The 24,657-nt window shown below is 39.0% G+C and overlaps 1 protein-coding gene across 1 annotated transcript in view; it reads left to right on the plus strand.

Moving 5' to 3' along the window:
* LOC124775135 (serine protease snake-like) overlaps positions 1–24,657 on the plus strand; it is a 264,861-nt gene that overhangs the window by 178,202 nt on the left and 62,002 nt on the right. Inside the window, exons 4-6 of the mRNA XM_047249975.1 lie at positions 2,238–2,398; positions 11,097–11,187; positions 13,512–13,790. Of these exons, the coding sequence (XP_047105931.1) occupies positions 2,238–2,398; positions 11,097–11,187; positions 13,512–13,790 (531 nt within the window). The remainder of the gene's footprint in view (positions 1–2,237; positions 2,399–11,096; positions 11,188–13,511; positions 13,791–24,657) is intronic.

Genomic DNA, 24,657 nt, shown 5'->3' on the forward strand with positions numbered 1-24,657 from the left:
ACAAATGATTAAAATTTCAGGAAAACTATATGATGTAAGGAGCAACAGTTTCACAAATTGAATAAGTCAATAACATGTTGGTCCACCTATAGCCCATATGCATGTAGTTACTCAGCTCGGCATTGATTGATAGTCGTTGGATGTCCTCCTGAGAGATGTTGCACCAAATTCTGTCCAATTGGTGTGTTAGGTCACTAAAATCCTGAGCCAGTTGGAGGACCCTGCTCATAATGCTCTCAATGTTCTCAGTTGAGGAGAGATCTGGCGACCTTGTTTTCCAAGATAGACTTTGAAAAGCATGATGAAAAGCAGTAGAAACTCTTGCTGTGTATGGGCAGACATTATCTTGCTTAAATCGAAGTCCAGATGGCTTGTCATGAAGGACAACTAATTGGTGCATAGAATATCATTGATGTACCACTGTGCTGTAAAGTTACCATGGGTGATAACCAAGGGGACCTGCTACGAAAAGAAATGGCACCCCAGACTATTATACCTGGTTTTCAGGACATATGACTGTTGAGTCAGGTTCCTATCCTACCATTTCTGGGGCATCTCAAACACATCTTTGCTGATCATTGGGACTTAATTCAAAGCATGACTAATCACTGATGACAGTTCTACTCCAGTCAGTGAGATTCCAGGGCAAAGACGTGTCTGGAGATGTCATGAAGAGTGGTGGGATAACAAACTGTCTGTTGCATGCTTTACAGCCTGACAACCATGAGTTATGGTCTGGGGTACCATTTCTTGTCATAGCAGGATCGCTTTGTCATCTACAGTGCCCTTGAAGCACAGTGGTACTTAGATGACATTCTATGAACTGTTTTGTTGACCTTCATGGTTGCCAGATCTCTCTATCCAGCTGAGAATATTTGGAGTATTATGGACTGGGCCATCCAACAATGTTGGAATTTTGATTATCTAATGCACCAATTGGACAATATTATGCATGATGTCCTTCAGAAAGACATCCAACAACTCTATCAATCAATGCCAAGCTGAATTACTGCCTGCGTAAGGGCCAGAGGTGGACCAGTGCACTGTTGAGTTGCTCAATTTGTGAAGCTCTTTCACTTCAATAAATTATCCAATATCTCTGAATTGTAATCATTTGTTTGTACATTTACACACATCTGCCAATTCCCATACCATTAGGATAATTGTGCGTATGTGTGTGTGTGTGTGTGTGTAATATGTACTATTTAACAAGGATGATTTCTGATTTCTGTATAGACATCAAAAGTGTCAAGAAATTCCAATTTTCCAACTGAGTATTAAAACAACTAACACGTTATTCTAGTAGAAGTAGGAATATTTGGAATCAGAAAAACAGGCTTATAAAACTGGGGTACTTAAGTTTGGAAATTATCATTGTTTAAGATTGGAACATTGCAGACTGCAGGAGTTTTGAAATTTTTCTCTCTGTGTGATGTGCATGTATAGTAAATCATTCAAAGACAGTATTTTTACAAGTGAATGTGTTACTATTATCAGTAGTCTGAAAACTCTCCAGTGAATACTAATGTCAATTAAATAAATCATGAATAATAAATTAGCTATTTTATGTAACTATTGTATATTTTCAGAATGAGATTTGCACTCTGCAGCGGAGTGGAAATCTCATTCTGGAAACATCCCCAAGGCTGTGGCTAAGCCATGTCTGTGCAGTATCCTTTCTTTCAGGAGTGCTAGTTCAGCAAGGTTCACAGGATAGCTTCTGTAAAGTTTGGAAGGTAGGAGACGAGGTACTGGTAGAAGTAAAGCTGTGAGGATGGGGCGTGAGTCGTTCTTAGGTAGCTCAGTTGGTAGAGCACTTGCCTGTGAAAGGCAAAGGTCCCGAGTTCAAGTCTCGGTCTGGCACATAGTTTTAATCGGGCAGAAAGTTTCTTATTGTATATTTATTCTAACAAAAGAATACCTAGTAAAGAAGAAACATGTATTGATGTCAAGAGTGCTGTAAGAACAAGTGGGAGACTACAACATAGCTCTGTTAAGCACCAAGGGACTAGGCAGTTGATACTTTGTCACTTTGTGTGCACTGTTACCTTGCCTGCTGAAGATGTCAGCATTTTATTTTGGTACACTTCATTATAACCCAAGGTAAATCAAAATATAATATTAATTTATGTGCTGTCCTACATAGATTGTAGTCAACTTGTGTATCACCCAAGTTTGTTATCACATTTTCATGGAGATTATGTATGCAAAACACTTTTCTAAATTCTTCTTTTCAGAATGTGACGAGTATACAAGGTCGGTGCAAGATATATTTGAAGCTCTACCACTCCTTCCAGATGCTGATCCACTAATTATAAAAGTGGACAAATGTGATTTTGAGAATCTGCCACTAATTGTTGGAGGGGAGGACACTGATGTTGGAGAGTTTCCTCACATGGTAAATATGCAAGTAGTTAATTCTTACTATGTATTTTAAATTAACTTTTCTTGTAAAATTGCAAAAGACACAGATTGTCTGACCAGTACTTAATTTCACAAGGCAGAATTCCTATACATTCAGAAGTGAAAACACTAATCTAAACTTGCAAAACAATTAGTTACTTTCACAGGTGGAAAAAGCTAAGCTAAGATAAATGTTTTCACTTTCAAGTGAATCTGTTGGCAGTAATTAAATTGTGCTGCTTTGTACAGGTCAGCTGGCCATTGTGTCTTTTTGTAATTTTATAGCTTTCTCAAGTAATCTTTACCTTTGATTGAATTAACTTTTGTGTTGTATTTATGCAGGAAAAAGGAAAACTAAAAAAGTAGCACCTTCACGGTGAATAACTGTAATAAAGAATATCCTCCAGATCTGCAATTAACTGTACTATTCAACAAAGTAATAAGTGAAAATCATAAATTGTTACTATACAGAGTCATTATCAGAATTTCTAAGTAAATGATTTTAATAAAATGTTTACAACATAAGAATCTTTTACATCAAATACAAATAACGGAACACACTACCAAAACTTCTCATTCTTTCATATGTGAACTAAGGCATTTTACGTGAACACTGAACTGGTTGTTTTAAATACAGTCATTAGGGTGAACATCATATTTAATCCCCCTATGCCAACATCCCCCACGTTCACGGTCTATCTACTGCTGAACCCTCCTGCTGGTCCAGGGGTAAGATTAGGCCGGAGGTATTCCTGCCTGTTGTAAGAGGCGACTAAAAGGAGCTTCACAAGTTTTGGCTTTTATGTGATGGTCCCCTGTAGGGTTTGACCTCCAATCCTCAAAATTTTCCTGAAGAGCGAGCCAATTGGGGAAGGGTGCCTTACATGGTGCATTGTATCCATTCATTGAGGGTTTGGCCCACATTCTTGTCGTCGCATTGCAGTCCCGCCCATTCTCCATCTCTTGGGCAAGGACACCTTCCTGTGTGCATTTTCCACCATGCACTATGCAGTGTTGCTTTCTGTGTCAACGATGACCATGGAATTTTTTGCACCTGATATCCAGCACGGTAGCCAGTCCGTTGTGGTGAGGCCACCATGTACCCTGTTGGTTGTAGCCCCCTGACCACACTGGGAATGCTCTGCTGATGCCTGTTCCGTTAACTCCCCACATATGCCAAGGGGTAAATACCCATTCCCCTGGGGCATCAGGACTCCCGGCAATGGCCATCCTGCCAGGTGGCCTTTGCTGTGGCAAGGTGGCACCCGTGAGGAGGGCCCCTGGTTGGAGTGGGTGGCATCAGGGTGGATGACACACGATGAAACATAGTCCCTCATCTCTTGCTGGTGGTAAAACACTAGCAGACTCTAAGTGTTCATGAGCTCAGAAGTACAGAAGTATGACCCCACAGAACTATGACCCCAAATCGTTCCCCAAATCAGGCTAAAGATGGCAGCAGATCTTATTCGCCATGGTACCTTGTATGTTTGAGAGCTGATGGGGAATCTTTCATGCCGATGAAGCCTCAGATTTTTGTTGAACATTTAGAGGACAAGTTTGGGGAGGTGGAGGGCTTGTCCTAAATGAGATCTGGGTCAGTCTTGATCGAAACAGCGTCTTCTGCCCAGTCAAAGGCCTTACTCGCTTGTGACAAGCTGGGGGATGTTTCTGTAACCATCATGCCTCATAAGAGCTTAAATATGGTCCAGGGTATCATATTTCGAAGGGACCTTCTTTTGCAGTCTGATGATGACACCAATTTAGAGCTGCGAGGTGTACACTGCATCCGGCGTGTCCACCGGGATCCGATGAATAATCAGGTTGCCACCGGTGCCGTCATCTTGGCCTTCAAGGCTGATACATTGCCCGAGAAGGTCAAGATGATGATCTGCTGTGATGTAATGCCCTATATCCCTCCCCCAATGCGGTGCTTTAGGTGCTGGAAGTTCAGCCATATGTCTTCCCGCTGTACTTCCAGCATCACATGTCAAGATTGTGGACACCCGTCACATCCCAATACTCCATGTGCCACGCCTCCCATCTGTGTCAACTGCGGAGAGCACCATTCACCTTGCTCGCCAGACTGCAGGATTCTCCAGAAAGGAAGGAAAATCATGGAGTACAAGACCCTGGACCGACTGACCTACACTGAGGCTAAGAGAAAATTCGAGTGCCTGCATCCTGTGTGTATGACATATTCTTATGCAACTGCTACAACAGTTCTGGCACCATCAGTTTCACCAACCCCAGTCACATCTCAGAGCTGGAAGACTACACCTGCCTCCTCCTAAGCAGGAGAAGCGTAAGTCGTCTTCAGCTTCTCTCACTAGGAAGGGGTCCCTTGGGTCACTCCATTCCCAGGTTTCTGCTAGTGGCAAAGATGACACCCGCCAGTGGCTGAAGAGCCCTAAAGCAGCTGATCTTAGGGCTTCAAGCTCATCCTCAGTCCCGGAGATTGAATCAGTGAAGTCCTCCCAGCCAGGGAAACCCAAACAGCAGCGAGAGAAATCCAAAAAGAAAAAGGGGTGAGGTGCTGTAATGGTTACGTAATTCAAGTACCATTACAATGTGTAGCTGTGACTTTGTCCTGGAAAATCGGTCATCAATAGCGTTAGGTCTGTTGGTTGATTTTGGAATAAATGTGTTGGGAGGCAGCCTAACAGATAACACAACGAGTATGAATCGACATGAAATTCACATAATGAGAGATAATTAGTTCTTGCAGTACTGGAATTAAGGGATGAATTCTGGTTGAAACGAAATTGGTGCCATGAATAGTCTTCCTCGCAACATAAGAAAAATATAATGCAACATACCAATACTGATATCACACAAGCCATATTTTGCAGCAAACTTGGTGTGTAACAAAAAGTCAGTCTTGCACGATGGAAGAAATTATTGACTCTTGTTGTAATTGCAGGCAGAAGTTATGCTTGTGAATGAATATTTACGTAACAAATAAAAATATTTCAGAATGAAATTTTCACTCTGCAGCGGAGTGTACGCTGATATGAAACTTCCTGGAAGATTAAAACTGCATTCCGCTAGGTATGCAGGATAGCTTCTGTGAAGTTTGGAAGGTAGGAGACGAGGTACTGGTGGAACTGAAGCTGTGAGGATGGGGCATGAGTCGTGCTTTGGTAGCTCAATTGGTAGAGCACTTGCCCGCGAAAGGCTGAGGTCCCAAGTTTGAGTCTCGGCCCAGCACACAGTTTTAATCTGCCAGGAAGTTTCAATAAAAATATTCTTACGTCTATGATAACTCTTAGTGTAGGTATTTTCTTGCATTTTTTTATCACACACATCATTTACTAAACATATTGTTGATGCATGAGTAAACGTTACACATCCTTTTTGTGTGAAATCTGAAACATAAGTACTCTCAAGTGAAATTGTAATAAAAGTTGTTTAAAAAAATTGAATATTGTCTGGACATTGTTCTTTTGCTACAAAGATAATTTTAAGAGCCTATCTTTGCCATCTTCTGTGGCAATGTACAAATTTCTTATTACTAATGAGGAAAAGAAACCATTCATAGAAATTAATAATGAGAAAAAAATAAAAAGGTATGATATTGTGAAAAATAAATAAATAAAAAAGGTGTTACACAGGATTATTGAATGTATACAGAGGAGGGCAGCATGAATGGTTACAGGTTGTTTTTAATCCATGGGAGTGTGTTACATAAATATTGAAAGAAATGAACTAGCAGACTCTTGACAACAAACATAAAGTATCCTGAGAAAGTCTATTAACAAATTTCAAGAACTGGCTTTAAATGATTACTCTAGGAATATATTGCAACCCCCAGTGTACCCCCACATAGGGATCATGAGGGTAAGAATAGAATAATTATTGCACACACAGAGGCATCAAACAATCATTCTTCCCACTCTCCATACGTGAATGGAACAAGAAGAAACACTAATAACAATTACAGTGGAACATACCCTCTGCCATGCACCTCATGGTGATTTTCATAGTGTAGTTGTAGATGTGGTATATAATGTAATGGGATGGATAAAATATCTGCTCATCAAGTGGCAGCAGAAAACATGTAAAGGCATTTAAGCCAGTGGCTCCTCCTTCTGGAAGAAGCATTGAAGGGGATGGAAGAGGGCACAAGGAAAGAGACTGATGAGGTTTAGGAAAAGGAGAGAGTTCATAAGACACCCAAAACCCTGGGGCAGAGAAGACTTACCAGATGACCTGTATGTCATATGATTTCTCTTTAAATAAAACATTTTTAACACAACAAACTATATTGTTACTTTCAGGGTGCTGATGACTAAATACTGAATAATAACCTTCAAACCAAAACATTCTAAATCCATTTTGTATAAGTTTGAATATTATTCATTTCGTATTTAATAGATCGTATAATAGAAAACTACAGTATTAAACATATAGGTAGGTTTTCCTTTGGATCTCTATGTATGTCTTCTGTCCCAGAATAATTCATGAGATGAAAAACTTGACGATAACCCAAAGTGATGAGACCCAATACATACTATCTGTACTGTGTCATACATAAGAAAGTTTGTATCGTGAAATGTACCAGAGATTTGGATCAACTACTTCAGTAAGGTAGTTTACATACCCCATACACATTTCAAATGCCAGGACAATGCAGCCATATTCTCTTGTTTTTCTATGTCTGTGTTTGTGTAGGGAGGAGTGTTTCTGCGTGTACTAGCTCTGAAGAGTCCTAGTTTGAAAACTAAGTCAAAATTACAATTATGTCTATCTGCATGTCAACTGTTCAACTATCTCATGAATAGTTACCATTACTCTTCCCATTATTTCATTATTTATATTGCATCCAGTATTTTCCAGCATCATGTTCATATCAGCAACAGCACAATTTTATCTTACAAACAAAAATAAAAATTGAAATATTCCTGACTGATTAAAATTGTGTGCCTCCCTGGGACCTTGTCTCTTGCATGCTCTGCCCATACTGCTGAGTATTTAGGTGTGTCTCATGACAGCTTGAGGCTGTGAGTGTCTAGTTATGACTATCAGTGTAAAATTTGTGAAGTTTGGTAAGTAGGAGAGTTGTAGTGGAAGAAATAAATCTTTGAAGCTGACTGTGAGTTATGGCTGTGTCACTTAGTTGGTAAGAGCAAAGCATGCAAATGGCAAGGTTCCAGGTTTGAGTTCTGGTCTGGCAAACAGTTTTCCTCAGTAATGGAGGTTTTTAAATAAGATACACTTCACTGCAGATAGAAAGGTTCATTCTGAGAAGAATCAAAATTATACTCTCCTTTCACAATGCATTCCTAAATATACTGCATACCAGCAATTTCAACAAATATTGTTCTCTTATTTTCCATTATACATCAACAGAAATACATAATTCAGAGATATGATCATTGGCAAGACACAATCAATACATTCACTGCGTGATAATAGTGATGTTACCAGTATCAGTGCCAATAAAGCATAGTTCCTAAACATGGTTTCCCAAAACTCCTTTGGCATAGAAGACTAAGTTTCCCAGAATTAGTAAAGAACAGCTGCAAACACGAGTAACTTAGAAGTCTATGTCCTCAGTGAGCTAAGCAGCTTAAATCTGTAAATAAAGGCGAGGCTTCTAATACAGACTATATATCATATAGGTTTCTTTCAGAGTACGCTGTCACAATAGTGCCATAGCTATTATATATAACTGTTTGCTCCCTGAAAGATCTGTACTCAGGAAAAGTTGCACAGGTCACACCAGTATTTAAGAAAGGAAAAGAAACTAATCTCCTGAATTACAGACCCCTGTCACTAACATCGATTGGCAGTAGGATTCAGAAAATGATCTATTGATACATAGCACAGATACAGAAAATATTCTTGTGAAACACAGCTCTCTCTTTGTTCACATGAATGAATGATCTTAAGGAAGTCCATATGTCTAGATTTCCAGAAGGCTTTTGACACAGTTCCTTACAAGTGGATTCTAATAAAATTGTGTGCCTAGAGTGTGTTGATATAGTTGCACAACTGGATCCATGATATCTGGCGTTCCACAAGGAACCGTAGCAGACCCTCCTACTGTCCCTAATTTATATAAACAATTTAGGAGAGACTCTGAGCCACCCTCTTAGATTATTTGTTGAAGATCCTATCATTTATGATCAAGTAAAGTCATCTGAAGATCAAAACCTATTGCAAAATAATGCATACGTGATACCTGTAAGGTGCAAAAACTGGCAGTAAAAAGTGAGAGATCATCAAGGTGAGTACTAAAGGGAATCCATTAAATTTTGGTTATGTCATAAATCACACAAATTTGAAAGCTGTGGATTCAACTAAATACCTGGGGGTTACAATTATGAACAGCCTAATTTGCTATTATCACATAGAAAATGTAGTTTGGAATGCAAACCAAAGTGTGTGATATATTAGCAGAATATTTAGATGATGTAACATATGTACCAAAGAGGCCACTTACATTGTGCTCACCCATCCTCTCCTGCAGTTTTGCTGCACAGTATGGAATCCTTACAGAGTAAAGATTGAAGGTGGACACTGAGAAAGTTTAAAGAAAGATATAATTGCTAAAAAGGGGGAGAGTATTACACAAATAGGATACCAATAATTAAAATTGTTTCTTGTTGTGGTGAGAGCTTTTCATAAATTTTCAGTCACCAATTTTCTCCTTCAAATGTGAAAATATTTTGTTGTCTCCCACATATATAGGGAGAAATGACCGCTTTAATAAAATAAGATAAATTCGAGCTCCCTCAGAATGATTTAAGTGTTCATTTTTCATATTTGTTATTTTTTTATATTCTAAGTGATGTTTTTAGTTGAGATGAAGTTTTCTTCAGTTACTTTATGTGAAATACATTTTTTGTTGTTACTACATAATTTTAATTCTAGGATGAAAACAACAAGCAGAACATAAGGAAAGGGAACCACTCATCTTCAGTTGAATGATGTGTGGTGCAGACCAGAAAATCTCAATCTGTTATGAGTAACTTTACACCTTAACCCCCATTTTCTCAGAATTTAGAACATTTTTCACCAGTTGACACTGTCAAACACTTTTCTTAAGTCAACAAATCCTATGAGAGTTTCTAGATTTTTGTTCAGTCTTGCTTCCATTATTAACTGTAACATCAGAGCTGCCTCTCTGGTCCCTTTACCTTTCATAAATCCAGACTAATAATCATCTAACAGATTTTAAGTTTTGTTTTCTGTTCGTCCACATATATTCTTGTCAGCAACTCAGTTGCATGAGCTGTTAAGCTTTTACTATCTTCAAAACTGTGTGAATGACATTTTTCCAAAAGTCTAATGAGATATCGCCAACCTTACGCATCCTACTCCCGAATAGGAATAGTGGTTTTGTTGCCACTTCACTCAATGATTTTAGAAGTTCTGATGGAATGTTACCTCTATCCTGTCTACCTTATCTTTGATCTTCCAAAGTTCTTTTCAGTACGATTCTAATTGTGGATCCCACAGCACTTCCCTGTCTATTCCTGTTTCTTTTTCTATCACACCATCAGACAAGTCTTTCCCCTCTGTATGTAGAATCAGTCCATCCAACAATTATTTTGTGTTCAGTTTCTTCACATTTTTCATACAACCATTTTGCCTTAGGTCCATGCCCTTTCTATTTCTTTCATTCCTAAGTAACTTTTATTTCTGTATCAATGAATTTTGCTCAACATATTTGTACTTCACTCTTTCATTGAACAATTGAAGTATTTCTTCTGTTACCCATGGTTTCTTTGCAGTTACCTACCCTGTACCAAAGTTTTTATGTCTGTCTTCAGTGATTGCCCTTTTTATAGATGTCCATTCCTCTTCAACTGAACTGCCAACTGAGCTATTCATCATCACAGTGTCTACAGCCTCAGAGGATTTCAAGTGTATCTTTTCATTCCTTAGTACTGCTGTATCTCACTTCTTTGTGCACTGATTTTTCCTTACCAGTCTCTTATAGTTAGCCTACTCTTCGTCATTACTGCATTGTGATCTCAGTCTATATTTGCTCTCGGGTATGCCTTACAATTCAGTATCTCAGTTTAGAATCTCTGCCTGTCCATGATGTAATCTTTCTGAAATCTTCCCATAACTCTTGGCCTTTTCAAAGTGTACCTTCTCCTCTTGTGATTTTTCAAGACACCATTTGCTGTTACAAGCTAAAACATGTAGCAGAACTGAGTCTTTGTCTTTTCATTAATACTGCCAAGCCCATATTCTTCCATGAGCCTGTTTTCTTCTCCTTCCTCTAAAAATGCATTCCAATGCCCCGTGACTATTAGATTTTCATCTCCCTTTACATACTGAATTACCTGTTCAGTATCCACATATACATTTTTCTCTTTCTACATTTTCTGCTTGCAGCATCAGTATTCATACCAAAACTATTGTTGTTGGTGTTCATTTATGTCAATTCTGATAACAACCCTATCACTGTAATGGTGACAGTAACTCGCTCTCTGCCCTACCTTCCTGTTCATGAATCCCGTTCCCATTACACCACTTTCTACTGTTGTTGCTGTTATCCTGTACTCATCTGGCCAGATAACCTTACCTTATTTCCATTTCACTCCACTGGTTTTCAGATTTTCTATCTTCCCTATCATGTTAAAACTTCTCTACTACTACTACTACTACTACTACTACTACTACTACCACCACCACTACTTAGCTACATATGTGTGATAAACAATATATGTTAACAGGCTGCTATTGGTTATCAAGTTGATGGTAATCTGGAATGGAACTGTGGGGGATCATTAATCAGTGAATATTATGTCCTTACTGCTGCACACTGCACACATATTGGAAAGTGAGTATAGACCTCAGAACAACTAGGATTGTATTCTGCTAACCATTATTGCTGTTTTACATGTTAGTCAAAGACACAATGTAACAAAACAAAAGTGTTCTCATTAATATTGTCTATTAGTGTTAGTTGTAAATTTAATAAAATTAAACAAAATGTCATCATATATAGTTACTGATCACATTTACACAAAACAACAGATTAGAAAGGTAATGACTTACCTATGTATAAATAATGAGTCGCACACAGATCGCACTAAATTGTGAATTAAGTTCAAAATTAGTCACCATCAGCTGTATTACTGAGCATTTGTTGCTGAATGTACCTGCATTAACACTACAGTGGAATTCAACTTAGGATCACCATCACCCTCCACATCCCCGTGTGCCTCTTCCATACATGCACTACACACATGATGTTCATTGAGATCGCATTTTGAAAAGACATGCACAAAACATTTACAGTAAATCTCAAGATAATTTGGAGAACTTAACATTTATTTCATTAATGTGGTGTGGAAAGTCCTGGCAGAATGTAAATTATTTAAGACTAAAGGTAACAGCTCACCAAACAGTAGAATCCAATAATCCATGATGCCCCGCTGTAGCTGGTTACTGTGCTCCCACTAAAAGATATTATGCTCCTGTCAATGAACACCACTAACCAGTTCTCATGTTAAAGATGTGAACCACATCCTTCACTGACACTCAACAATTCCCACTCCATTATCATCTGGGTGCACACTCATCACTGTTGATGCCTTCCCCATAGACACTAACATCCCTCTAGTCCACAGCCTTGTGCTATCAAACACTACCACTCCAACATCCTTCCAACTCCCACTTCTCTCCATTTCACTTCCCAGCATCCTCCTCAGCTCAATGTGCCACATTCCTGGACACTGACTTCCACCATTCTGATGGCTCCATCCATACTTATGTCCATACTAAGCCCACTAACCAACAACAGTATCTGCATTTTGAAAGCTGTTATCCATTCCTGACCAAGAAATCACTTCCTTATATTATGGTCACCTGTGGACACTGTATCTTGAGTGGCCATAATTTTGTTCCCCGATGTACTGAAGGTGTTGCTAAGATCTTCACACTGGCACTGTCCCCCAAATCTAGTTCATAAACAATTTTTGCATGCCACATCCTTAAACATGCCCAATCCTTCCATAATACTTAAGAGCCAGCTGCAAAAGAATTGACCCCTCATAACACAATACCATTGCAGACTGGAGCAATAGAACTATGCCCTTCATTAACACTTTAACTATCGTTAGCTATCTATTAACATGCCAAGAATCCAGGAACATCCTATTCACAATAATTCTCACACTCCTAAAGTGGTTATCTGCAGCCCATCCAATGTACACAATAACCTAGTCTGCCCCTATCACTGTGCCACTTCCATGTCCAACCTCTTACCACATGAACCATATACCTATGGAGCACCCAGGTGCAACACCTGCAAGATTCACTCACCCGATGCGTTCTTCTCCTCTCCTGTTACAGGCCTGTGTTTCCCTATCGGAGGTGGGGCTGCCAGTGAAAGCAGCCAGGTTATATACCAGCTCTGCTGCAGTTTCTGCACAATATTTTATACGAATATGATCACCAGGCAACTGTCCACTCAAATAAATGTTCACTGCCAAACTGTGGCACCCACTGGTGGAGCTTGTTGCTGGCACCCAGTGGTGGAGCTTGTTGCTTAACAAAGCATGCCTGATTTCAGTAGCTGCTTCACAGCCCCTGCCATTTAGATCCTTCTTCCCAACTCCATCTTTTCTGAACTACATAGATACTAGTTACCCTTCCAGTATATCCGCCATACCAATAATCCCCTTGGCTTCAGTCTCCACTAACCACCTGCACCCACACACACCTTTAAATAGTTCCCTCTGTTATGTCAACCCCTCCCAATCCACTCCCTCATGTCATTGTGCTCCAGTTCCACAAAATTCTTGATTCAATAACTTCTCTGTTATTTTTGTTTACTGGAAATTCTATTACTAACAACATTCAAGAATTCGTAAGACATCTTCAAACACTAAAGACAGTGTATGTAACAGCAACATCTTCATAGACAGGGGAGTTATCTTCCATCAATATGATACAATTTTATTTAAGGCACATTAATTTTTGTTAACAGTCATTACATCTGAGCTGCTAAAACGAAACATTGTATTTGCAGTGTTTCATATACAAACTGTGAACCATACTGATGTCAGTTATAGAAAATGTTACTAACTTGTCTTTAAACACATACTATAGAAACTTATTTTTACTTATTTCTTAACAGAAAGGTTCTTTAACAAATTACAGGTATCCTGCAGTGATAGTTCGTCTTGGTGAGATGAATCTGAAACGTGATGATGATGGAGCACATCCTGTGGATTATCACATTGCAGATTTAGTGCGCCATCCTGAATACAAAGGACCAAGCAAATACAATGATATTGCTCTGTTACGTCTTAGTGAGCGTGTGGATTTCAACAAGTTTATACGACCTGCTTGTCTCTACACACATGATAAATTCTCTGTCAGCAAGACAGTTGCTACTGGTTGGGGTAAAATTGAATATGGTGAGTATAAAAAGTGAAACACATTAAATTTTAAAAAATACACACCATTGCAAAAATGTAAGAACAAAAAATTACTTACCTGGAAATTTATATAAGTCATGCAACTTTAAGCTGTAATGAACTGCTCTGCATAATACTTCCAAAGTAACTAGTTATTACCTAATTCACAAGTACAACATGTTCTAAAACCACATACAAAATGTGTTGTAGAAGGTACCTGTAAGAACGAAGTGAGGATAGTAGCAGTGTCCAGGAAGCTAACCTAATGTTGCTACAGAGCATCAGAAACATAGGCACCAATGAGCATCTGCAGATTTCCAAACCCATTCAACTACCTTCTGTGTAGATATTCAGTGAATATCATTTCTGACAGCTTAATGTAAGCAGATAAGAATTTAGGTGGCAACATATATACATGTTATTTGTAAAGGTCTGTCTTGATTACATAAGTTTACAATCAGCAGTTTTAGCTATTGCAATTTTCAGATCTGTTATGAATGGAACAACAATGGTATGATAAACCCATAAATTAACTTAAGTTAATCTACAAAACACCTAGAAATACACGAGTGACAAATAAGAAAACAATAACATGACTAACAACTATCCAATACAGTCATACATACTGACGCAAGACAAGCACTGTATCATTGTAAGAGGTACAGAGGCAAGAGAGAGAGCTGCCACGTCATCATAACATGCCTGTGCTCAACATACAAAGGACTACACAATAATCATCAGTGTATGCTTCAGTATATTAATGTTAACATTGTTAGGTCTCAGAATGTTCAAATGAATAAGTTATGCAAAATATATATATAAAAAAAAAAAAAAGTAGGAATCTGAAAATTGGTCAGAATATGCAAAAGCATGTCTCCATTAAAACTTACAAGTCTCATTCTCATCAGAACTATAATTTTGGTCATTTTTTTTAAACCAAAAACTGAAGGTGCCAAATGTTAGACACAGAAAGATGAAAATTTATATGTTAGCCTCAGTTTTACAGAAAAACAGTAAATATGTGACACCTAGTTTCCAAGCTGCATTAAACCAGTCTCAGGACTGAAGACCACAACAACAACAACAGTTTCCAAGTTATTTACTAAAAACCAGTTTTGGAATGAAAATGTCCATATTCATGATAGATAAAGCTTAATTAGTGTTTGTAATAGAGTGGATTACAATAATGTAATAATACAGCTGCACCAAGTTTCAAAAATGTGTTGTAAATAGCTATGAATACAAGGAATGTTAAAAACAATTCAGACATCATGTTCTACTGTTGGTTGCATTCTAAAAATTCTAATTACAAAGTTTAACTGCTGTTGAGCTAAAAAATTTTCAGTAACTAAAGTAAACTTAATTCTATTTATGTAAAAATTAAGAAGACTGCAAATCACAGAACTATTAATTAATATATGTCTGAGAAAGGGGCCATTTAGATGCTGCTGCCTGTGTGTTGGGCAGTTGATAGCAAATGTTCCATTTGGTGGTCTGCTGTGTCCATGTATAAATACAGCTAGACAGGCAGTGGGAAGAGACACTTCACGCCAAGATAGCAATCTGTTCATGTTAGTCAAAGGTCTGCATGAGTCTGGCCTTGGATGACATAAGGGCTGGGCAGACTTGAATCCATTTTCCACTTTTAAGACAAGCAATAAATTTTTGTGGTTAAAAGTCAGGGCAATAGACTATTCAACAGTGTTGTTACCAATAGGGGTATTATTGTATTTTGTGCAGGTGGACTTCTATAGAATATATCAGACAGTAAAAATTCAGAAACTTTTATTTATAGTCATAGTTGCTGATCGTGCCGAGTAAACAAAAAGTAAGAACATTTCCTTTCAGTGAACACAAAGGGAAACGCAGACTTGCAAACTGAAAATTATGGTCTGTATGTTCCGCAGCACTTTCTGGCTGACAGCAAAAAATAATTTTCAGGTTCTTGTAAATGGCAAAGGTAGGTGTAAAGCCTGCACAGACAATTTAAGTGCCTATTATAATGACATAACAAAGTAACTATCATTTACAATATTTTTTCCGCCACACCAATATATATATCAACAATATCTAAACACCTCGGTACATAGTAAGTGCTAGTGATGTCCTGGGGGCATTATATAGAGGCAGCACTGAACTAATGAACATAAGAGAAAAGTATGGTAAATTCAGAGGTAAAAAATGCAATATGTGTAGTCATTAATTAGTAATACTTCATATGGCAAAATGAGAATCTAACAATAAAACATAAATTGACATACAAAATGTGGAAACAAAATCCTTACTTAAAACCATTTACAATGTGTACAGAGTTACAATAGAAAGCCACTACCCCGGCAAAGTAAATATCATATCATTTCAAAAAGTAATAATGAAAGATGAGGAAGTAACTTCAAATGTATTAATAGAAACATTCTAGCTTGACAAATCAATTTAACATAACCATAGGTGGAATATAATTAACAAAACAATGACTATTTAATTAGACTCTTGATAATTGATAACGCATTTGCAGTGGAATCTAGCTAGTATGTATAGTGGCCTCTGTGCAAGAAGTTCTTGTTTTCGTGTGGCAGAGCTTGCAGGAGGAGGCCCAGTCTCCTTGCTGCTGGTGGACTGCACACATGCTGCAAGCCAGTCCACTGCAATGAGTGAAGCAGCTCTCAGTAGATCATAAATAAGCATTCAGGTTAATTTCACTCTGTTTGTTCAGCATTACCCTGGTTGCCATTTTCTATACACATCAATTCCCATTTCCTCCAGGAGACTCAACATTTGTCATTTTGGTACATTATCAATAAACACCTCTTTTCTTGTAGATTTCCTCCCACATGCTTTTATTTATCAAAATGTGTACCAAATGCACTCTTATTGTGGTTATACACATTCCCTATAATTATTTGTGAAATGCGTTCTTATTTGACTGATCGTCCTTGTGGTTGATCGTGTAGAGGCAGGATTCCAAATATTTGTCGCTGTTGTTGTTAACTTTGTGGCATAGCCTAGAACCAACTGTGCCTTTTGTTTTAAATACAGTTTTTACTTTTTCAGAATGTCTGTGCAACTTGTTTGGAAAGTGCAGTGTTTCATGACATAATAATAGATCTCTTTTTTATGTGAATCTATTGTCTCATTCTTGTCATGTACATTGACCATAGCTTGCTATAAATGTTCATTAGGTCATGTTCCTTACACTCATTTGACTTGGCTACCTGTTCACCTTGGATACGTAATTCAAACATGTTTTTGGGCAAAGTAGTCTATCTTATGAATGTAAAAATGACATAATGAAGTGGGTCTTCTAAATAAGGATCTACTTTTTAATGTTACTTTTTACCTGAGGTCAGGCACAATGAAAAACACTAATTCAGAAAGAAACATTGGCTTTGATGTTGGCAAACTCAATAAATTTAAACAAATGGACTGAGCAGTAAAAGCTAACAAATGTCTATCCAAAGCAGGTCATGATCTACCAGTGCTATTGTTTCAACCACTCTCAAATGTCCTGTCGAGACTCGGCCAAATGTGTAACCTGTGGCAGGGATGTGCACAAAGGTGACTGCCCACCTCCCTGTTGTATCAACTGCAATGGTGACAGTGATGCCTCCTCTAGAGATCGCCCTATGTATCTTGAAGAGAAGTCTGTCCAGGAGATCTGGGTAAAGGAAAAAGTACCTTACCTGGTCCCTCGCAAGTTGTTGGCTAGACACAAACCCTGTGTTCTACCATCTGGCACCTACAGTACTGTTCTTTCTACATCCTACTCCGTGTAGTATATGGCCACACACATGCGACAACAAATGCAGTATTGTGGTTGTGAAATCACCCACTGTCATGGTAGCATCACCGTATTCTCATTCAGCCATGCAACAGGTGACCAAACATTCACCTCCTGGGCTGAAGTCACCTGGTGTACAACCAGCAGGCTGGAAGGACAGAAGTAATAATCCCGTGAAGACTTCCTATGTCCCTCTAGCCAACAAACATCTGAGTCTTCCTCTGCCAACTGGAAATGCTCAAAGAAGTCAAAAAAAGGCAAATGCTCTTCTCCTTCACAGACTTGGAGATCGTCTTCGATAGTGTTGCCTCATGATACCCTCACCTGGCCGACTTCCATGTCACTGGTGAACACTGCCAACTGTTTTTCCGCCCTGGACCCCACAGATCGACAGAGGGAGAATACTGACACCTCTGTAGATCTCATGGAGCAGGATCCTCTGCACCCCATAGCAGTGATCTTTGAAGGCTGGCACTGAGCAGCTGCAGAGATAACACCCCTTAATGTCTTTCCTTCTCCCCTTTACTTGTTATGACCCTGCTTCAATGGAATGTTTGTGGTCTTTGGTCAAACAAAGAGATTTGACAGCTGCTTTTAGAGTTGCAGCATCCACTTGTTCTCTGCCTCCAGGAAACAAAATTACATACTTGCGACTGCTTTGAGTTCTTTCATTTCTTCCTGGTCGTTTTGACCTTTCCTCCTGAAGAAGGCATTCCATCTCATGGGGGAGTCATGCTGCTCATGTGGGATGCTGATTAAAGTCAACCCATCTCTCTGACTACCTATCTTCAAGCTGTTGCATTTCACCTTTTTCTTCCTCACTAGGTCTTTTCCCTTTGTACCATTTACATCCCTCTGTCATTCAGTGTCACCAGGGCAGACTTCCTCACCCCTTTCTGCTGCTCAGTGGCTTTAATGCATACCATCCCATTTGGGGTTCTCCCAGAACCTGTCTGAGAGGTGCCCTCTTGGCTGACCTTCTCAATCAACTTAACCTCATCTCCCTTAACACAGGAGCACTCACATTCCTTTCAGACCTATTCGTCTGTACTGCCCAGCTTGCCCATCACCTCGAGTGATCTGTTGTCTCAGACACATACTTGAGTGACTATTTCCCTTGTGCTATCCATTTGCTGACTCCTACCCCACCTATGTGCTCTCCCAAATGGCAGTTTACTAAGGCCAACTGTAGGCTTTACTCCTCCCTGATGACATTTGATGAACAACATTTCCCGAGTTGTGATAATCAGGTAGAATATCTTACAAATGTTACCCTTACTATCACAGAACATTCCATTCCTCACACTTCCTCTTTTCCACACCATGTCCCGGTCGCTTGGTGGACTGAGGCATGCCGCAATGCATTTTGCATGTGGAGACGGGCTCTCTTCATTTATGCCATTGTCAGGCCTCTCTACAAAAAGGGGGAAACCACAGATGTCAGTAATTAGCAGCCAGTATCCTTGCTTACAGCATTTTCAAAAATATTTGAGAAAGTAATGTACTCAAGAGTGGTTAGCCATCTCAACAGTAATGGGATACTTAGTAAATCACAGTTTGGATTTCAGAAATGCTGTTCCACTGAGACAGCAATACACAATTTCATTGTCCACATAATAGAGTCTTTATATAGTAAAATGTCACCAGTAGGAATATTCTGTGACTTATCAAAAGCATTTAATTGTGTGAACCATGACATTATGTCAGAGAAATTACAATTCTGTGGTATAAATGGAACAGCATATGAGTGGTTTAAGTCATATCTACAGAACAGGAAGCAAAAAGTCTCATTATAAGCTTCAAGTGATTCAAAGGAGTTTGCCACTTCATCTAACTGGGGTGAAATTACATTAGGTGTTCCACAAGGTTCGATCATGGGTCCCCTCCTGTTCTTGATATATGTGAATGACCTCCCTTCTTATGTGAAACAAGATGCTGAACTGACACTTGTTTGCTGATGATACAAGCATAATTATTAATCCAGTAAAAGAAAGTCTGATAGATAATGATACAAATAAGGTCTTTGGAAAAGTTATTAATTGGTTTTCTGTGAAAGGGCTTGCTCTGAACTTTGAAAAAAAAACAGAACATCCAATTTTCTGCTGCAAAAAGTATAATTCCTACAATAAATATAACACATCAAAAGAAGCCAGTAGCCAGGGTAGAGCATACTAAGTTTTTGTGTGTACATATAGATCAGAATCTTAATTGGAAAATTCATATTTTGGGTCTCCAAAACCAACTAGGTTTATAAACTTTTGCAATCAGAATTATTGCCAATTTTGAGAATGTAGAAATTAGTAAGCTAACATACTTTGCATACTTCCACTCTCCAATGTCATATAGAATAATATTCTGGGGCAACTCAACACTTAGGCAAAAGGTATTCACTTCTCAAAAGAAAGTAGTTAGAATAATGTGTGGGGTTCATAGTCGCACATCTTGTAGGTATCTGTTTAAAAGGCTAGGAATTCTTACAACTGCTTCACAGTGCATTTACTCAGTAATGAAGTTTTTTCTCAACAACATGGACCAGTTTAAAATCAACAGCGACATTCATGATTACAATACCAGAAAAAAGAAAGACCTATACTATCCTGTACTTAACCTATCATTGGCACAGAAAGGGGTAAATTATGCTGCTATAAAACTTTTTGATGAATTACCAGATGAAATAAAATGTCTGACAGACAGCAGTAATAGTTTCAAAAACGAATTGAAATCATACCTCCTTGACAACTCCTTCTATACCATAGATGAATTCTTGAATATGAGTAAATAAATCTGGAGATATAATATATGCATTTTGCACCATTCAAGGGAATGGAATAGATAACAGAAATATTTAGGTATAACAGTACAATGTAAAAAAAAATTAAAAATAAAAAAAAATCTTGTTGCCTATGTGCATTTCTTGTGCATTTGACATGTTCCACATCATAACTGTTTTCCGTGCTATTGATCAATGGAACACGTAACTAACTAACTAACTAACCATCATCTTACAATGACAAACTGCATTCGTTATAAAGAGTTGTGTGCACAATGTCATCGCCGTCTTTGGGATAGCAAAAAAAGCTAGCTGGATTTCATTCACTAGTTCCTTTAACAGTTCCACTCCCTCCTCTGTCATGTGGGCCAACTTCCAACAGTTCTCTGGGACCAAGATCCAGTCCCCAATTTCCAGCCAGACAGAAGTAGATGATGTCATAGAGGGCCCTGTTGCTATCTCCAACACCTTGGTCCAAGCAGAGGAGGCTCGGGTGATACTCTTCTCTTCTCAGAACCGTGAGTGCTACAATGCTGCCTTTACTGTGAGGGAGCTAGATCATGCTCTCACTTCATCCCAATCCTCTGACCCAGTGGCAGATGATGTTCACATTCAGATGTTCAGCACATTGCTCTTGCAGGCAAGCACTTTCTGCTTCATTCCTACAATTGCATCTGGTCAGAGGGTGCATTTCCCAGATGCTCATGTGAAGCAATGTTATACTCATACCTAAGCCCAATAAGGACAAATACCTTCCTTTTAGCTAATGCTCCATTTCTCTCACCATCTGCGCTTGCCAGGTGATGGAACATATGGTTCATGCCCAGCTGATATAGTAGCTCCACAGTGTGGATATTGAGTGTGCTGTTCTGCAGTTGACCATCTCATCACTTTATCCACCCAGGTCATGAATAGCTTTATGCAGAAATCCCAGACTGTAGCCATGATTTTAGATTTGGAGAAAGGCTATGACACTTGCTGGAGGACTGGTATCCTCTGTACACTCTCCATGTAGGACTTCCATGGCCACATACCCCATTTCCTTCAGGAATTCTTAAAAGACCAAATTTTCAAGGTATGTGTGAGTTCTGCCTTGTCAGACATCTTTATCCAGGAAAAAGGTGTGCCTCAGAGTTTTGTTCTTGGCATCACCCTCTTTGCTATCGCCATTAACCCTATAATGGCCTGTCTCCTGCTGAGCATCTCTGGCTCACTTTTCGTTGATGTTTTTGGCATCTATTGCAGTTCTCCACAGACTTGTCTCATTGAGCAGCATCTTCAGTGACATCTCAATCATCTTCACTCATGGAGCATCGACAATGGCTTTTGTTTCTCCACTGACATAATCATTCACATTAATTTTTGGCAGCACAATTGGTTTATTACACCATCTTTAAATCTTGGGCCTATTGCTCTTCCGTTCATTGAAACTACAAAATTCCTGGATAGGAAACTTTCTTGGTCCTCCCATGTGTCTTACCTGGCAATCCACTGTATGCGGACCCTCAATGTCCTAAGTATCTCAGTGGTACTTCCTGGGGAGCAAATTGAACCACCACGATTTTCTCCTCAGCAAATATGCCTGCCATTTATCCAACATGTGTATCCACCCATCCGATGCCCCCTTCTTTGGTGACTCCTTGGATCACCAGTATTTAATGCATCCCTCCTGTTTGCCTTCGGCTCTTGGTCTGGCAACTTAACTTCTCAGTACCTGCCACTTTCCTGATGAGTGTCAACCCGTCACTGCCTTGGCTTTGTGCAGTGGCCCCTGTTCACTTTGGTCTTCATTCGCTTCCTAAGGACACTTCTTCAGCCTTGCTCTATCATCATAAGTTTTTCAACCTTTGCATGGAGCGTGACGATAGTACATTTGTGTACACTGATGGCTCTCGGACTGACTGTGGTGTTGGATATGCCTTTGTCATTGGCACTGATGTTTTTCAGTATCAGCTTCAGGAACACTGCTCAGTATTTACAGCAGAGATCTTGGCCCTGTATCAGGCCATGCAGTGCAGCTGGTGACACAGGCTTTTCATCTGTCATCTGCTCTGACTCTCTTAGTACCCTTCTGATCCTCTTTGTGCTGTACACCATCCATCCCTTAGTGCAACCAGTCCAGGAAAGCTGTCACTTGCTCACTCTTGATGGAGCCACTGGGATGTTTATGTGGTTCACATTGGTCTGACAGGAAACGAGGCCACTGACACTGCTGCCAAGGCTGCAGTACTTGTACCTCAGTAAGTAGTTCTTATATTCCCTCCAGTGATCTCTGTGTTGCCATCTACCAGCAGGTGATGTCACTTCAGCATCACCATTGGTCCTCCCTTCTTGGGAATAAGCTCCAGGTTATGAAGCCTCTCCCAGCAACTTGGGCGATCTCCTCTCAGCCGTCTCACCATGAGGAGATCATTTTAGCTAGGTTGTGTATTGGGCACTGTCTTTTTAGCTATCGCCATTTGTTAAGTGGTGCTCCCCTACGACTTTGTGCTCATTGTGCCCAACCTTTGACAGCCCACCATTTCCTCATGGAATGCCCTTTTTTTAACCATTCAAATTCTCATTGGTGTTTTAAATCTGAGTTATTGGTCATTTTAATGAATGATGTGCAGGCTGTTGCTTGTGTTTTACTTTTCATGCATTGTAGCCATATGGTGAAGGACATTTAATTTTTAGTTCAGGACCTTTGTTTCTCTATCGCATATTTTATAGAACTTTCTCCATATCCCTGTTTTTAGCTTTTTTCCCTCCCATCAATTGGGATTAATATGTAGACATTTTTAAGTCCTCTCTTTGTCTTCATATTCTACAGTTTTGGTGGGGCACATATGATCCTAGTTGTTTTTGCACCTTAAAGTAGAACAAAACAGTTCATGATGAACATAGTAAGACAAAACATATAGAAACACTTAAAGCCGGCCGGAGTGGCCGAGTGGTTCTATGCGCTACAGACTGGAACCGCGTGACCGCTATGGTCGCAGGTTTGAATCCTGCCTTGGGCATGGATGTGTGTGATGTCCTTAGTTTAGTTAGGTTTAAGTAGTTATAAGTTCTACGGGTCTGACGACCTCAGAAGTTAAGTCCCATAGTGCTCAGAGCCAGAGCCAAACAGTTAAAAACCTAAATTGTAAATGTACCAGTAGCCAACAAGGGGAAGGCTGCTGTCACAATTTACTATTGTGACTACATCCAAAAAACCAAAGATCTTTATGCATATAACAACATAGTTGAGATTAAGACATGTCCTGTGAATAAATTTCAATTAGAAATAGAGAAAAAACAGAAAATAGGGTTTTTTGTTTATGGAAAGGAAAGAGAATATTCCAATGCTACAATCACAAATTGTTACTTAAGATAAGGGAACCAATTAGGCCAAATTAAGAACGTATCACATCCCAGTTATAATATTAACTGAGAATGCAACCAAAGACTGAGAGCAACATAAACTCACAAAAGGACATATATTGTTAAAAATTGTTAAGAGTGTACAAGAGATATTATAGATGTACTGATCCCAGCAGAAGCTATGTAGGCTTTCTTTGTTATCATTAATCTACATGCTAATGCCCCAGTAAGTGACACATAAGTAATAATAAGAAAGAACCTGTTAATACACAAGATGGTTTGTCCCATGGAAATAGTAGAACACTTCATAATTTCAGAACATGTGTTGTCATTTAATTGTTTCAAATTTATTTATTTTTTATCAAAAGGAGAGACTTGGAGCAGGTGACTGTTTGTCAGATTCTGCAGCTGAGATCTTTGTGAGTGAACTAGACAATAACTTTTGAACAAAAACATGATGTATTAAAAAGAAAGAAAATATTTATTACAGACATTCTGTGGATGACATCGTACTGCTGTACAAAGATGATGAAAAGGAAATAAGTAAGATAGCAGAAACAACAAGTTTGATGAATGAACAAATTAAGTTCACAGTGCAACTGGAAGAAGGAAGTTTAAGTTTTTTGGATCATAGGTTAACTATAAAAGGTGGCACACATGAGATTGTCATATTTAGGAAGGCAACAGCTACTGAAATGACTATAAATGCAAAATACTGTCAGCCTAAAAACCATAAAAGTGCTTACTTTGCAGCCATGATTGAGAGGCTGCTAAAACTACCACTCACCCATGGTGATGAAGCAGAAGAGTTGAATGTGACTAAACAAGTAGCCAGGGAAACTGGCTACAAAGATCATGATATAATGAACCTGTGGTTATCACATATCATAGGGCGGTAATAACGTACTTTAGATGTCGTTTATACATTTATTTAGCACTGAAGTAAGCAAGAACAACATGGCAGTACAAATGTT

The sequence above is a fragment of the Schistocerca piceifrons genome, chromosome 2, assembly GCF_021461385.2.
Source record: "Schistocerca piceifrons isolate TAMUIC-IGC-003096 chromosome 2, iqSchPice1.1, whole genome shotgun sequence".
In the NCBI taxonomy this organism is placed as follows: Eukaryota; Metazoa; Arthropoda; class Insecta; order Orthoptera; family Acrididae; genus Schistocerca; species Schistocerca piceifrons.